This window comes from Engraulis encrasicolus, chromosome 15, assembly GCF_034702125.1.
Source record: "Engraulis encrasicolus isolate BLACKSEA-1 chromosome 15, IST_EnEncr_1.0, whole genome shotgun sequence".
In the NCBI taxonomy this organism is placed as follows: domain Eukaryota; kingdom Metazoa; phylum Chordata; class Actinopteri; order Clupeiformes; family Engraulidae; genus Engraulis; species Engraulis encrasicolus.
Genome location: NC_085871.1, coordinates 52,001,182 through 52,018,130, shown reverse-complemented (window position 1 = coordinate 52,018,130; position 16,949 = coordinate 52,001,182). Strand labels below are relative to the sequence as shown.

The window sequence follows — 16,949 nt, the reverse complement described above, 5'->3', positions numbered from 1 at the left end:
GCCCACAGGCTTTGTTCATAGACAGTTTCTCAATGGCATATTGCACTACATCAGGTCTAATCATCACATTATCATTAAAAGATACATTACCTACATGAAACTCTTCACTCTTAACACAGTTAAAAATACCACCATAATGTTCGCTCCAGAGTTGTGCAATCTGTTCGGAGCCAGTGACCCCATTAACACTAGAGGGCAGTGGCATTTTACTATTATTTATGACCTTCACTTCTTTCCAGAAGTCATTGACATTATTATTCTGAAGCTTCTTTGCCATGGAGTTAGCCCTCATGGCCAGTTCATGTCTTTTGATAAACCGTAAAGCAAAATCGGGCGTTTCCCAGTTTCTTGCGTTCACACTCAGGACCGTGTCTTGGTCTCCCTGCGATTACCCAGGCTTTAAAAGCATTTTTGGCTTCCACATGAAGATCAGCTACATGATCATTCCACCCTGGCCTCACATTTTGTTGTTTACATTTATTGTTACACAGAGACTTACCACTATTAATAAGACAACTCACAATCTTATCATACAGTACTACACACAGATTTTTACAATTAAATTAATCTTACAATTAATGTCAACACATATGAGAGCATCAGATGGAAGAGCAATGTCACCAAGGCTCCTATCAGTCTGTGCCTTGTATTGATTACGGTAATGTGCTTGTCTGACAACCGTGTCCAGTCTATTTTCTCGCTCTGTACATGGTTCTCCTGACTAGACAGTTCAGGAAGGTTTATAGCATTAACCACAAATGAGACAGGTATGTGATCATTTGTAGCCATCTCATCACTGGCGTGCACAGACATTTTGGGGGGCAGGTCCTGGGGTGATGGTGGGGGGCATGTGGAACTGGCGGCTGCAATAACGGTTCGGTGATTTTTTTAAATTCACATTTTAATGAACATTCCACAGCACGCTAAACATAACATTTCAAAAATTTTGAAATGATGAATATTATGTTGGAAAGTTAAAATAATTAGATTACCATGCCTAGTGCATCATTTACCGCATGGACTAAAAAGTGTACTGTCGCTTTAAATGCGTGTCTCCAGCGCAGTGATCAGGAAGCGATTCATTCTAACAGATTCCTTACTTGGAAAACTCTGCATCTCCGGTCATTTTTGGAAAACTCTGCATCTCAGGTCATTTTTCCTCCATTAGTACAGATTTTAATTAGTCCATGTGTGTTTCCAAACTGTTAAAAACGAATATTAAAGCTTAACTCTCATTTCAAGACATTGTCAAAAGGATTTAGTCTATTACACGGGTATTGTGAGTGAAAACTGCTACTTTGGGTCGGAGGTTTTATCCGTGTAGGCTACACTTTTCTGGAGGTGTCAAGCACAATCCTCTATAGCCTACCTGTTTCCCCCCACATAAGACATTGCTGTGTGCACCCTGCTTTGATTGCTGTGCTGTGCAGAAGGCTATAAGTGGCAGATTTGCTGGAATTTACGCACAACCTTTTGTTCTCCCTGGCCGTGACCGCTGTTCTGTTCCATGCCGTCTGTCACAAATGTGATTTGGTGCGTTGCATAGTTCATCAGGAGGCCAACGTTTCCCAAACATAGGCTACATGAATCCTCTTGCTGTTTCCCAAACATTCTGTTAATCTTTAGACCTGAAACTGTTTGAGCAACTTCTGGGTTCATTAAGCTAATATAACTTTTTTGCAATCATGTTACACGTGTTAATTGTTGACATTGGCGGTCATTCTGCGGTAGATTTGATAGCGCCTAAATGCACAATTTGCAAAGTGTCATTATGAAAGACAGGGCTCTCTTTAGATCACTTCCAAATTCACACGCAACTTTCAACATCATAAATAGGCTATTGACTGTTACCTGGCTGGAGGGGAGAACGGCATGTGGGGCTGCCCGCCACACTGCTGCCTGCACAAGGCGCTTCCGAATCTGTCAGTTCAAGCGCGCTCACGTTGACAAAGGGAGAGATGTGCCGTTGGAGGGGGCATGATGCATATTGGGGCATTATTATCACGCGATTTTAATTGACAATTATGTCTAAATGATGATGGGAACATCGAATACAGCGTTATCCCTACATTTAAGGAATAAAATAATTAAAAATAAAAATAAAAACCGAACTTTCAAAAGGGCACTTTTGTCTGTTAAAGGCAACTTGGTGTTGCCCAAGCAACACCACGTGTCTATCTGTGCACGCCTATGCATCTCATACATTATGTCCATACTCTCAATACATCCATGAGCGTCAGCTGTGCACATGCAATTCAAAAAAACCCGCGTTGCGGTGTCATCTGGCCGAGGCTTGCAGTGATCCAGCCAGGATGTTGTGTGCCAGGCTTCACTTGTGTATGTGTAGCTATCTATGGGCAGCAGTACTTTGCTGGAGAGAACCAGTTTGTTGTCCTCACAAAACTGCAGAACCAACATCAGAACAATATCCTCTGAAAATGAATGTAACACTGGATGGACATAACTCCCGTGACATTGCACACACTTCGAAACAATGTCACAACAAAACCAAAACACACCATATTGATGGTTGGTGGACATTTTTATTGGAGACTTTTTTTTACATTGCAGCGAACTTTTCATGTTGAAGTAGCTTACACTGAGGTTCTGTTATGTTATGCTTGTAGACCTACACAAACAAGATGAGTGTGTCACTTTCTGTAATATTGATTTGTTTTGGGTTTTTTTCTCGAAGATAATGGCATTCCAATGTTTCTGTTGGCTATATCCACCTACAAACCTTGAATGAATCAACGGACGGACCTACCTGCACTTTCTCGGTTTATCCAGAACAGTCGGGGTTTGGACGTTAGGAGAAATATGACTGTAAAATTAAACGATAGGACGCTGAAGGCGCTTTCTGTAACGCAAGCTAGAGGAAAGTACACATGTATTCTGACAACATGTGTCGGGACTGTGCTGTGCTGTGTTTGTTTTGACTTCCTTGAGCGAGAGGAAGGAAGTGACGTATGATCAAATCTTGGCCAAAGTCAATGTCAAAATAAATGGCCAACTTCTCTGGGAAACTTCAAAGTAAAACATACTACTAATACTACTACCACTGCCAGATAACAACAACAACATTATAATGTCAAAAAGAATATATATATATATATATATATATATATATATATATATATATATATATATATATATATATATATATATATATATATATATATATATTTTTATATATATATATATATTTTAAAGCCACTCCATCTCAAGTACCCGCTTATTGGAAAGCAATGGCAATATAGACCTCCGTCCACCCCAACACCAAGCATGATGTTGTGTTGTACTTGTTATGATTAAAACATAAATAAATATACATATTTTCGGGTTTTTTGCCTTTATTTGTCAGGGCAGTGAAGGTAATGACAGGAAACAAGTGGTGAGAGAGACGGGGAAGGGATTGGCAGAGGACCCGGAGCGGGAACCGGACCCGCTGGCCCGGGTCAGCTACGGCGCGCGAGTGCCCTACTGTTTACGACATGATAAGGGCATGTTATAAATGATTGAAGTTGGGCACCTTATTCCATGCTGCTATGATGCAGCTATACACTACTACAAAAGGTGCAGGCTTATTTAAAAGCAATATCTGCCTGGCATGTACCATGTCCATACTGTATCCAGGCTTATTTAAAAGCAATATCTGCCTGGCATGTACCATGTCCATACTCTATCCTGCTGTGCCTTCTGTTATGCTACAAAAGGTGCAGGCTTATTTAAAAGCAATATCTGCCTCGCATGTACCATGTCCATACTGTATCCAGGCTTATTTAAAAGCAATATCAATACAAACCTCTGCCTGGCATACCATGACTGTATCCTGCTGTGCATGCTGTTATGATGCTTATGAATGCACAGCCTAATACAGGCTCAGGCTTGGAAATCAACAGCATTATAAACGTCTGTATGACAGACTGCCCTCACTTGGGCTGTGCATGTTGTTATTCTAATGTTATTATGATGAGTATGAAGTTGCTTATGAAGCTGAAGTGGTTCCCAACCTTTATGGCTTGGGACCCCATTTTGATATCAGTTTTCTGGGGACCACATACACATTATTTTTTTCATGGCAAAAATTGAAACATGACTAAGCTACATTATACAATGCAATACAATACAATATATTTTATTTGTCATTGTGACAAGCACAACGGAATTGTGCATTCCTTGTTGAAGCAAAAACAAATAAATATGAAAATAAAATAAATAAAAAATAAAAATGGAATAAAAAGAATGGTATAAAAACTATGCTTTTGAAGCATAATTCGGTTCTGTGACAGCCGCTGCGTAGAAACTGTTTTTCAGTCTGTTTTTCCTGGTTTTCATGGACCTGAATCTCTTGCCAGATGGTAGCAATTCAAACAGATTGTGACCTGGGTTGCCGGTATAAAACCTATAGATATTTATGATAGCCTAAGATTGTCTATGTCTAAAGTCTATGTCTATGTCTGCATGGGGAAGTAAGTCAGTCAGTAGGTTAGTGCTGCACACATCCAAGACGCAGGTGCATGACAAAAGGCCAGAATACTGTAAAAAATAAAGAAGAATGTCCGCACACTGCTCCCGTGTTGCTTTTTTAAAAAAAATTCTCAAGTGAGCGCTTTCGAACTAGTCGCTCTTCATCAGACTTGAATTGAGATAGACACATGTCATATTTAAAGGTAAAGTGAATCACATGTTACATCAATCAGGTTCCGATTGGATGGCAGGCCTACACCAGATACCAAGTGCTTCCAAAAGTATATGCTTGTAGGTGTATAACATATGAAATAGACTGAGCTGAGTTTGCGCAAATACAGGACTGGAGAAAGTGTTTGGGATCAGGGCCTGGCTACGGGTTGTTTAATGCAGCCATTTGCTGTTGGTTTGGTTCCAATGCGACGTGGGCCTGTCTCGCAAGGCAACATTGCCATATGAAATTATGTGCTATGGGGGTAAACAAGCGCGGTTTTGAGATTCCCAGATAGCAGATAGCGTATTGTGGCTTTGTTTTGGCAGATGTCTGTCAATTTATGGGCAACCTCTTTTAATGACCGGAACCATATTTTCAAAACATCCCCACCAGTGCATTTCTTATTATTGTACCAAACCAGCCTTAGGCTACTTAACCCATAGCCTACGAGAGTATGCAATTTCCAAGCCAGTAGTCTACTGCCGCGGTCGCACAATTCGATGGGCAATCACCCTCGAAAACCACTGCGAGGGTGTGAGCATGCTCAGTAGCGAAAAGGATCACATCTCGGCGGGTCGCTCATATAGATAGGACACCGGTATCATTATGCTATGCTTGCCTTGCACGCAGTGTACCAAAGGAAGCTAACGCACTAACTTGGATGTAATAGCAATAATGCGCCTGAAAACTCATCAGCGAGCAGGTCAGGGCGATTTACCACTCTAAGTTGTAAGCAAACAGTGTACTGTTGCTTTGTAAATGTCAGCTGTGCTCCATTTGGACAAGGATTTGCGCAGAGCTCATTGTTTTATAGCTAGCCAACAGGACTCAATGCAGGGGTGATAGGGAAAAAAAATCCTGAGCCTAAACTTTTCCCCCTGCTCTAACGACGATGACAAGACACTGCATAGTGACGTAACGTAGGCCTATTTTGACATATTATTCAAACATTTAATAGCCTGTGTATGACGATTATTCAAGCCTGATAGTAGAAGAAAACCTTGAACCTGTAACACTTTCTGAGATAAGAATAACCTAATAGCTAATTATTAACAATGTTTTTATTTTTGCAAACTCTGTCAAGCCTGATATCAGGCATGGAGCCTGAATGCTATCAGCCCTGCTCAATGGTGGCCAACGTCAGGGTGCAGGGCCATACGCATGTGTTTTACAAACCATCCAATTGGCAACTGAAGGCATGGAACTGAAGGCTCATCAAGGAGTCTATTATTGATTGAGGAAGGGGTTGTTGATTTATCAGTACGATATGGAAAGGAAATAGTGCAACGCCGGATTTCTGGTCTCCAAACAAAGGGACCAGACTCCAGTGGATTACCGTGCTGCCTACTACTTCTAGGAAGCTGAATGCAAACATGGGCTGAATCTCAAATGGTGCACTTGTGCACTTTAGTGTTCATGTTTCAGTGCGTATGCCGTATTAGTTACGCACTGAAACATAGTGCCCGAAGTGCACAAGTGTGCCATTTGAGATCCAGCCAAAGACATTTACTTGAGACATTTCAACGAGTTTGCCAATGTACTGTATGACATTACGTGTAAATAAGGTTGGAGTGACCAAGAAAAATCATGAAGATCCCAGTGGATTTATTTTGAAGAAAAAATACAATTTTTTCCTCCTAAATGGATTAAGCATCTTAACTTTTTATTGGATATTTCAACACAACCAAGACCACTTTCCAGACTGCTGAACGGTAAGGAATGACTTTATGACTTTATCTAAGCTCACATAATATCTTGAACACAGTTTTTGAGCAATGTTTAGGGAGTGTGGCATTTTACATTGAAATCAATGGGAATTGTCAAGCCTTGTCAATGTCTTTTAAAGATATTTTATGGGCTTTTTGTGCCTTTACTTCGGATAGGACCGTGAAGGTGCGACAGGAAGTGAGTGTGGAGAGAGATGGGGTAGGGTTGGGAAAGGACCCCGTCCGGACTCGATCCAGGGTCCCCGTGGGCATGCAAGCCCAAGTGTGGGGGGCTTAGCGCGCTACGCCACAGCTCCCCCACAAGCCGCACTTACTTAACTTAAACAGTGACAATGTGGCGTGCCGGCGCGCCAGTAGAATGGCAAAAAGTGGCATGGGGTTATAGGTGCACTGTGTAGGATGGTGGCCAGAGTGGTATTACACAAAAGGTTTTGTGTGATCATTCACATCCTATTGGAAATAACTAGCAAAGCGTATATTCTGCCAGGGTTTGTGAACATATTACCACCACTGTAGCTTTAGAGTTAGAGGACTCTGAAAATCTCGTTACACTGGCTGAGGGCTTACGGCTTCTTCTAAGTGTGATGACAAGTGTCTCTTAAGGTAAATGGAACGTGAGAATCTCTTTCCACAGTCGGTGCATGAAAATGGTTTCTCCCCTGTGTGAACACGCTGGTGGCTTTGGAGATCGTCTTTTGTTTTAAAGCTCTTGTCACAATGACGGCAAGGGTACGGCCTCTCTCCAGTGTGAATGCGACGATGTATGCAGAGGGCGGAATGATATGTAAAACTTTTTCCACAGTCTGTGCATGAAAATGGTTTCTCCCCTGTGTGAACACGCTGGTGGCGTTGGAGCTCTGCATTTGTCTTAAAGCTCTTGTCACACTGACTGCAAGCGCACGGCTTCTCTCCAGTGTGAACGCGGCGATGTGAGTGGATGTCAGAAAACCGTGAGAAACTCTTTCCACAGTCTAAACATGAAAATGGTTTCTCCCCTGTGTGAATGCGCTGGTGGTTTTGGAGCGCTGTTTTTGTCTTAAAGCTCTTGCCACACTGACTGCAAGGGTAAGGCCTCTCTCCAGTGTGAACGCGGCGATGTGAGTGGAGTTGAGAAGCCCATGAGAAACTCTTTCCACAGTCAGAGCATGAATATGGTTTCTCTCCAGTGTGACAGCGACGATGTATATGGAGGTTAGACGACGTTGAGAAACTCTTTCCACAGTTGGTGCATGAAAATGGTTTCTCTCCTGTGTGAACAAGCTGGTGGCGTTGGAGATCATCTTTCCTCTTAAAGCTCTTGTCACACTGGCTGCAAGTGTACGGCCTCTCTCCAGTGTGAATACGGTGATGTGAGTGGAGCTGACAATGCCACATGAAGCTCTTTCCACAGTCAGAGCATGAAAATGGTTTCTCCCCTGTGTGAACAAGCTGGTGTTTGTTGAGGTGTCCTTTTTGCGTAAAGCTCTTGTCACACTGACTGCAAGCATAAGGCTTCTCTCCAGTGTGAACACGGTGATGTGAGTGAAGGATAGAAGCCCGTGAGAAGCTCTTTCCACAGTCAGAGCATGAAAATGGTTTCTCCCCTGTGTGAACACGCTGGTGGTCTTGAAGGTGTTGTTTTATCTTAAAGCTCTTGTCACACTGACTGCAAGGGTATGGCTTCTGTCCAGTGTGAATGCGGCGATGACTGCGGAGGATAGAAGAGGTTGAGAAACTCTTTCCACAGTCAGAGCATGAAAATGGCTTCTCTCCTGTGTGAACACGCTGGTGTATTAGGAGCCCCTCTTTTGTCTTAAAGCTCTTGTCACACTGACTGCAAGCGTAAGGCTTCTCTCCAGTGTGAATGCGGCGATGTCTGTAGAGGTTAGAAGGATGTGAGAAGCTCTTGTCACACTGACTGCAAGGGTAACGTCTCTCTGTGGTGAGGGCAGCAGAATGTGTTTTTCCACTAAACTCTGCTCCGCTGGAACTGCAGTGAAGCTGATGCCCTGTGAAGAATAGAACAGAGCAAACTGTATTAACAACATAACACACACAGCAGTGGAAAACTACAGATAGCATACTACAACTTCAAGCATAAGCATAATAATAATATTAATAATAATAATAATAATCAAGTTTTTTTCTAGAAAATGTTGGTATGAGGCAGTGCCAAGGGGCTCACCGCCACAGCAACTTTAGGAACCATTGTGGATCACTTGCTACCCTTGCGAAAATGCACCATGGTTTTACTATGAGAACTGAACCATGATTTTTAGTTACCCAGAGTTTTTGGTCACTTTTTTTGAGCACGGTTTGTGACTGGTTTAACCATTGATTGACTATAGTTTGACCATGTTCAACTATGATTTAACCATGGCTTGACTATGATTTGCCCATGGTTTAACTATGGATTTAGGTGTGCCCCCCATTTTCTTTAATTCTAAGTATTTATTTGGGACAGCACCCTTAAACAATATCAAGAAACCTGAGTGAAGCCTGCTACCCATCATGCTTGATTTAACTATGGATTTAACAATGGTTTAATTATGGATTTACCATTGTTTAACTATGCAAAAATGAACCATGGTTTTACTATGACAACTAACCATGGTTAATAGTCATTCATTACATTACAACGAGCTGACGCTTTTTTTATCTGAAGCGACTTAAAGGCTATTGGTTACAGTCCCTGGATCAGGGCTTGACATTAACTTTTTCACCCACCGGCCACTGTGGCTAGTGATTTTCCCAAGCCATTAGCCATTCAGGTATTCCACCAGCCACAGATTTTATATTGTTTTTTTTCTTTATCATGATGGTGTACGTCTAACCTCAGAAGATGAGGTGCTAAAACAAGAAGAGTATATAGCTTTCTATGTGAAAGTACATCAATCAAATAGAAACTGAGTTACAAACAATCAAGCATATAGAAGAGTTACAACACATTTATACACAAGGGCCAAACAACAGAATATAGTCTACTGTGATTCGTATGTCATACCAAGGAATAAGCTGCCAGCCTAATTGGCTAGTGACACTGAAAGTATTACTAGCCACAGCCAAGTTTTACCAGCATTTGGCCGGTTGGCAGGTGCCAGTGTCAAGCCCTGCCCTGGATCAATGTTAGGTGTCTTGCTCAAGGGCACTTCAGCCATGGATGGAGGTCTACGGAATGCTGAGGGCCTTTTGCCTTCAGAACCGCCTCCACTGCCTGCAACAATACTTGAGTAGGCTATGCTATGGCATTCCAACAAAGATAAATTGGTACTATTTACACCCAAATTGTGCCATGAAAATATCCTTATGCCATTATATCTCCAGCCTGAAACATTGATATAAGGTAGGATCGATCCATGATTTCATGTTGTTGACGCCAAATTCTGACCATTCCACCTGAGTGCTGCACTAGGTATCAATGCCAGGCGACATTTTTCCTATCTTCTAGTGTCGTTTATGATGAACCTGTTTGATATGTAATCAGAGATTCTTGTATGCATACCTCGGTTGTTATGGGTGGTTATTATTTGACTTAATGTTGTCTTTGTATGAGCTCAAACTAGTCTGGCCATTCTCTTCTGACCTCTGCCATCAACAAGGCATTTTTTGCCCACAGAATCGCTCCTCACTGTATTTGTTTTCTTTTTCAGACCATTCTTTATTTGCCCTAGAGATGGTTGTGTGTGAATCAGGGCTTTGAACCGGTTCAAGGAACGAAAACGAAAACCGGGAACTTTTTGTATTTTACAGGGAACAGAAACGAAACCGGAAACTTTATTATTTTTTATGTTCTGGAACAGGAACACTTATTTAAAAATAATGGTAACCGGTTAATACCGGTTAATACTGTTCCTCAAACAAACAATTATTTTCCTGCGCACGTTACCATGACGGCTGAGGTTCACGTCCTGTGTGACATCAGACATTCTCTGACTGAATGGAGAGAGAGTTGTGGACTACAAAGTCTCCTCTCCACATCTTAAATAAGAGAAATCGCTGTCATTCAAAAGGGCAAAGTTTCCATTGCATCATTGTAAGACATTGCAGAGAAGAGCATGTAAAGCGCACCAAGAATGTTCGACGTTATTGGGCATCCATGGCCGCTTTAAAGAGTTTATGAAACGAAAACAAAGTAAAGGAATTTGACCATTTCCAGGACAGATTCTGAAAGTTCTAAGCCTTGTGAATGAAATGGGATATTGTCTGGGTGATATTTTGTCCTAAAAGTCATGTTAAAACGTTCCCAAAAAGTGTTTTTTTGGTGACATGCAAATTTTATGCAAATGATATGCGTGACATAGAAGGGGTGAGTTCACCTCATTCCACCTTGTTCAGATCAATGGCGGCTAGTACCAAAACAAAGCGCAGTGTCAAGCAGTGTGTTGCTGGAGGGCTACTTGACAGAAGGAATATCTTTGCAGAAGTTCCCTTCTGTGAAGAATGATGGAACTGTGGCCAACAAGGAGAAGGCTAAATCAAGCTAGGGCTCTGTGGATCCAATGCGTGGTTTTGAAGCAAGTTTGTGGTCACTGTTGTGCTCGGCACATTTCCACCCCTTGTGCTTCACCACAAATGTGGAGGTCGTGGGCATGGTTGGACCGAAGAGAATGCTATTGCCTCAAGCAGTTCCAACAATTGACATCGCCAGCGTGCAGACTGAAACTGCCCCTGTTTTACCTTGTCCATCTGCTTTGTATGTTGTTTTCAGGAAAGGGTAATGCACATTACATGCCAAACCGTTGTGAATGCTCTCGGAATATGCACTTTTTGTTGATTGCCATTCAACTGGTTAATATACAGTGAGGAGAATAAGTATTTGATCCCTTGCTGATTTTGTTGGTTTGCCCACTAATAAAGACATGAGCACTCTATAATATTAATGATAAAATGTATTCTAATATGGAGAGACAGAATATCAAAAAGAAAATCCAGAAAATAACTTTGAAGAATATATTTTAATTGATTTGTATTCCATTGAGGAAAATAAGTATTTGACCCCTCTGGTCAAAGAAGACAAAATACTTGGTGGCAAAGCCCTTGTTTTCTTGTACAGAGGTCAGATGTTTTTTTCAGTTAATGACAATGTTTGTGGATATATTAGAAGGGATTTTTGTCCACTTTTCTTTGCAGATCATATCTAAATCATTTAAATTGTATGACTCTAGCTTGGCAAATGGGAGCTTCTGTTCCCTCCACAGGATTATTATAGGGTTAATGTTTGGAAAGTGTCTAGGCCACTTCATGACCTTAATGTGCTTCTGCTTGAGCAACTCCTTCGTTGCTTGGGCTGTATGTTATGGATTATTATCATATTGGGAGGCCAATCCATGACACACGTTCAGTCTAGTGGTGGTGGGAAAGAGGTTGGCATGCAGCATTGTGCGTTTACATGTCTCCCTCCATCCATTTCTTGACGATGTGAAGTTGTTCTGTGTCTTGGCCAGACAAACAACCTCAAAACACAATGCTACCACTTTCATGTATGATGTTGGAGAGGGTGTTGTATTTGGAATCATAGGCAGCATTTCTCTTCCTCAAAACACATCGAGTTCTGTTAATGCCAAACAGTTTGGTTTTGGCGTCATCTGATTCCAGCACCTCACAATCATATCCTAATACAGTTTGATGTTCATTGGCAAACCTCAGGTGAGCCTGAACAGGTTCCTTCTGAAGCAGGGGTACCATACATGCACTGCATGATTTTAATCCACTGTAGTATTAAGTGTTTCCAATAGTTTTCTTAGGGATTGAGGTCCCAGTTGCCTTGAGATCATTTCCTAGCTCTTTCCATACAGTTTTAGGGTGCCTTTTTCTGGTTATTGAATGTCCACAAGGTCAAATCTTGTAAGGAACCACAGACAGGCCTAAGATTGATGATTGATAATCATTTTGTTTGTCCTAAAATTTGGAAGAAATGCACCAACAGTTTGCTCTTTAATATCCAGGATTCCATTTCAGTCTTCTTGAGTTCTAAAATCTTGTCCCTGACATCCTTTGACAGCTTTTTGGTCTGTTCCATGTTGGCGAGTTTAGTTTGATTGATTGACTGATACTATGGACTGATTCTGCAGATTCAATGTGTCTTTTGTGCAGGTTACTATTAACAGTTGTGTTCAATTCAGATAACAAGTTGATTGGAAGTGCCATTTGATCTGCGGGATCAGAACTCTTAATGGTTGGCAGGGGATCAAATACTTATTTCCCTCAATTAAATATAAATCAATTAATATATATATTCTTTAGAGTTAATTTCTGGATTTTCTTTTTGATATTCTGTCTCTCCATATTAGAATACATTTTATCATTAACATTAAAGACTGATCATGTCTTTATTAGTGGGCAAACCAACAAAATCAGCAAGTGATCAAATACTTATTCTCCTCACTGTATTGGTTTTGGGAGGATATCCGCGCATCAGCGTGCTTCTCTCGGTCGAGGACAGCCAACTCACAGACTGGGCTACACTGCTTAGTGAATAAACGGAGATGCACATAGCGTAGGCCTACTTTGAAGCGTTGATTGTTTGTTTTTAGTATTGTGGTGCATGTGTGGCTGACGTTTGGACACACCTCGTCCTCAGAGTCAGGCTGAGGGACACGCAACGCCTGTGACTTTGAGCACAAAAAATAATAATAATGATAAACGCTAAAAATATGCTGAGGACTCAGGCTATATAGGGTGTTTTTCCAACAGCCTAATACCTCCGTTTTTTTCTCTAGTTGATGATATTTTTGCATGTAGCCTACATGACACATCACACTATATCGCGCAATTGAATCAAAATGCCCCCCATTTGTCAACAAATACACACGCTATGTCATCTTTGTGTCATGGCAAAGCGCCCTTAGCAACCGTAACCATAAACATAAGAACTGTCAGGCTATGTCAACAATCGTCACTTCACCTGTCAGACATGTCACTTTCTGCAGATGTATCAGTGCCTCTGAAATAGATTTGTGCTGCTGTTTTTTTTGGCTCATGAGGTTGGGTGTGTGGTTTTTCGACACGCTGATGTTTGTATCAGAATTTTGGTTCCTTTATAAGATGTGGGTCCATCAAATGTGTGTTGTTTTCTCACATCGCCATACTAGCAAACCAGGGACTCCCCTCTTTGATGTCACAGCCCAGCTCATTAGTCACACCAAATTTCACAGAATTCACACTTTGAGTTGCCATTTTCACAAGTTCCTCCAGGATGATTGGGTTCAAAGTCTCATCGATGCTATCAGAAAAAACAAGACTTTAATGGGAATGACCGTTTGTTTTCGTTTTATAAACACTTTAAATATGCACAAACTCATAATGTCCATCATAGCGCTCCCCGTGACCCAAGTCAGCATGGAGCGTGCATTTTCATCATTGAGGTTTATTCTCCGCTTCACCGCTTAGATCGTCCCTAAATGACAAAATTCTGGAGGATATTCTTTTCATCTGCTTGAATAAACAGTTTGGAATGTAGGCTGTCTCATTTGCACTTCCGTCTTTCTTGGTTAATTAACGTCAGTTAGGCTTATGGGAGTAATCAGTTGATAGGAACGAAATTAACCGTTCCGGGAACAATATTTTTCTGTTCTAACCGGTTCGGGAACGTCAATTTATTGGTGGAACGCATAACCGGAAACGTTATAATTCCGTTTCTGTTCGGAACGGAACGTTTGGAAAAAAAGAATGGTTCAAAGCCCTGGTGTGAATATCCCAGTACATCAGTGATTTCTGAAATACTCAAATCAAGTACTTTCAGCAGGGTCATTTCACGTGAAATAAGACACTTTGGGACACGACCGACACTGATTTCAATCATACTTGGTGTGCCTCTTAAGTAGCAAGGTAGCACCTCAGAACTGAATTTGTGTGAATCTGACTCCCATATTAAGGGAGAAGCAGACTAGCAAAGGTTTACATACGAGGATAGGACACTATACATTCAGCCTTGATTATATCAGTCAGTGTAAGTCACAAAAAGCTGTCTGTGGTGTTGTTTGAAAGCTCTTTTCTGGCTCTACAAATTACACAACAGCATGGAATACAACAACCCTTAGAATATGAATTATGATAAATTGAAAAATTAAAAATTGAATATAAAAAAGTTAGTAATATCACATGACAGCTTTTCTATCGGAATATGCAACAAAAATGGTCAGTGGCCATGGTCCCAGGTTTCAAAAAATAAGGCAGATGATTATTTATACACACCAAATGATCATTTCTGAATGTTTGAACTTTCCTTCTCTATGTACCGGTACCTGTGCCATCCTCCCTTTACTTTAGAAAGAGAAACAATGGCTAAACTCTCATTTTGTACTCCACTTGATGCCGCAACTGTGTCTTTTGTACATAATGCACAAGTACCCTTTGTGTACCTGGAATGGGGGCCCATGAGGGTGCAGGGCCCACCGGGAAAATGTCCGTTATGCCATATTGCCAGTCGAGCCCTGTCCCTGACACCACTCTATTACTACTTCATTACAACTCATTTCAACCTTTATGTCCCATTATCTCTTAAATTAATAAAGAACTATACACACACAATTTTTAGGTGCTGTTCCTGACCTTACAGGCTATGTTAAGACAAGAAACCGGACATTTTAAAACATGTTTTTTTAATATTCAATTTGTACGTTTTTTATTAATCATAATTCATATTCTGACGGTTGTTGTATTACATGCCATTTGTGTAATTTGTAGAGACAGAAAAGAGCTTTCCAACAACACCACAGACATCTTTTTGTGACTTACACACACTAATATAATCAAGGCTGAATATATAGTGTCCCACCCTCGTATGTAAACCTTTCCTAGTCTGTTTGTCCCCACATTAAAAAATAGTGCATATCAAGAACAGTGCATAGCAATTGGAAAAATGCTGTGGTGTAATACAAATGGTCATGAATTCAAAATTATTCAACATATCCAGATTTCAATATCGGTAAATAAAAGCTGACATTCTGAACTTTTTTGTCATGCACATCATTGCAGTAGACTACAACAACAAGAAAATATGGTTTGCTGTTTCAAAACTTTAGGAGGGGGCTGTATTAATCCAGCCTGATCTCCAAAAATTCCGTGCTCCTGGACACGGATGTTAAGGACACGAAATCCGTGTCCAGGAGCACGGATTTTGCCAAAATTCCGTGCTCCTGGACACGGAATTGTTTTCCGTGATGGGCACACGGAAGTGCTTTCTATAGGCTATTACCACAGCACTGTGTTAACTCTATCATTAGAAAATACATACCAAATGCTAATCCTAAACAAAATAATGCTATAGCAATTTAAGTTGTGCCCTTACCAAAACATTCCCTAACCTTAACCTGTCATTAAAGACATATTTTTTGAGAAATACCTTTTCCAGTTGGTTGCTAGGCTATCAAACTCATATAATGAATGAAAGAAAACTAGCTGTGCCCAGACCAAAACAATCCCTAACTTTAACCTGTGAGTAAGAAATGTTTTTTTTTAGACAAAATATTTGAAATTAGAAAAATCCTGAGAAAACACAAGACTGTGGAAATAGCCCATAGAAAGCACTTCAAACAATTCACCTTTGGCTAAGGCCCGCCCTAAAGTGCTTTTTGACCAATCACAGCGCAGCAAAAGGATGACCTCGGACAAACCTCGGACAGTTTTGACAGCGCTCCATTGAACTCAATGCTGAAATCGCATGTTTTCAAGTAGTTTGCGAGGTACGGTCGTATTATTATTAAAATATGATTGGACATTGCCTGGGGTATTTGTGACAAAGGTGCAAGTTTCCCCGCGATGTAACAGGTGGTAATCGCTTTCTTCTTTACCTAAAACCGGACTAATATTAAGCAGCTGGATAGTCTGCCTTGAAGGGTCTCGGCAGCAGCACACTCGACTAGAAAGCACATGGATCAAAAACATACTTTGTGTGCTCCGATCATGCCACCATCTCATTCGTGTCACTTTTCAGTAAGGTTGTAAGGTATGGAGAGAGAACAGTATCAATATTAAGAAATGAATGTCACACCACTCACCAATATATTTCGTGATCCACAAACAAATGTAATAACATTCGCAAATATAATTCATACATTTCATGATCCACAAACAAATGTAACAACATTCACAAATATAATTCATGATGCACAAATGAATGTAACCCCATTCACAAATGCCAGCGCAGTTCTATTAATTTGCAAACCGGTCTACATATATTCGCAAACCCTATACATATTTGTGACTTCCATTGTATTTGTGTGTGGATTTTTGAGACTGTCCTGACGGTATATGACACACAAATGTGCTCAGCCAATCACATCAGCCGGCGTTCGAGCGTAAGGTTGAAGACATTGCGCTTCTATTACGCAGAGAAGGCTACTAGTGCGAAGCCACCATAGATCTTTATACACCGATCAGAGGAAATAACCGGAAGTAGAGCCATTACTGAAGTGCTCCCTGACGTAAACTCGTAATTGAAGCGTATGAAGTTCCTGACTTTCACATCATCTTTGTACAAATATGTCTGGATCTGGACTAACGTGTGCCGTAATCGGATGTCACAATAACAGCAGAACGCTAAAAATGGGGAAAAAGAG

General features: G+C 41.0%; 2 protein-coding genes across 3 annotated transcripts in view; both read right to left on the bottom strand.

The window, feature by feature from the left end:
- Positions 1 to 2,996, bottom strand: part of LOC134464179 (zinc finger protein 664-like) — a 268,197-nt gene extending 265,201 nt beyond the window's left edge. For both annotated transcript variants that reach the window (XM_063217641.1, XM_063217639.1), the window contains exon 1: positions 2,768 to 2,996. The gene's annotated coding sequence lies outside the window, so the exon portion shown is untranslated. The remainder of the gene's footprint in view (positions 1 to 2,767) is intronic.
- A 3,165-nt stretch (positions 2,997 to 6,161) lies between these two features.
- Positions 6,162 to 8,900, bottom strand: LOC134464344 (zinc finger protein 271-like). The gene is made up of 2 exons (XM_063217807.1): positions 8,897 to 8,900; positions 6,162 to 8,399 (listed from the first exon to the last, which is right to left on the bottom strand). Exons 1-2 carry the CDS (start codon positions 8,898 to 8,900, stop codon positions 6,958 to 6,960), a joined length of 1,446 nt encoding a protein of 481 aa, XP_063073877.1. The 3' UTR covers positions 6,162 to 6,957.
- Positions 8,901 to 16,949: the final 8,049 nt, after the last annotated feature.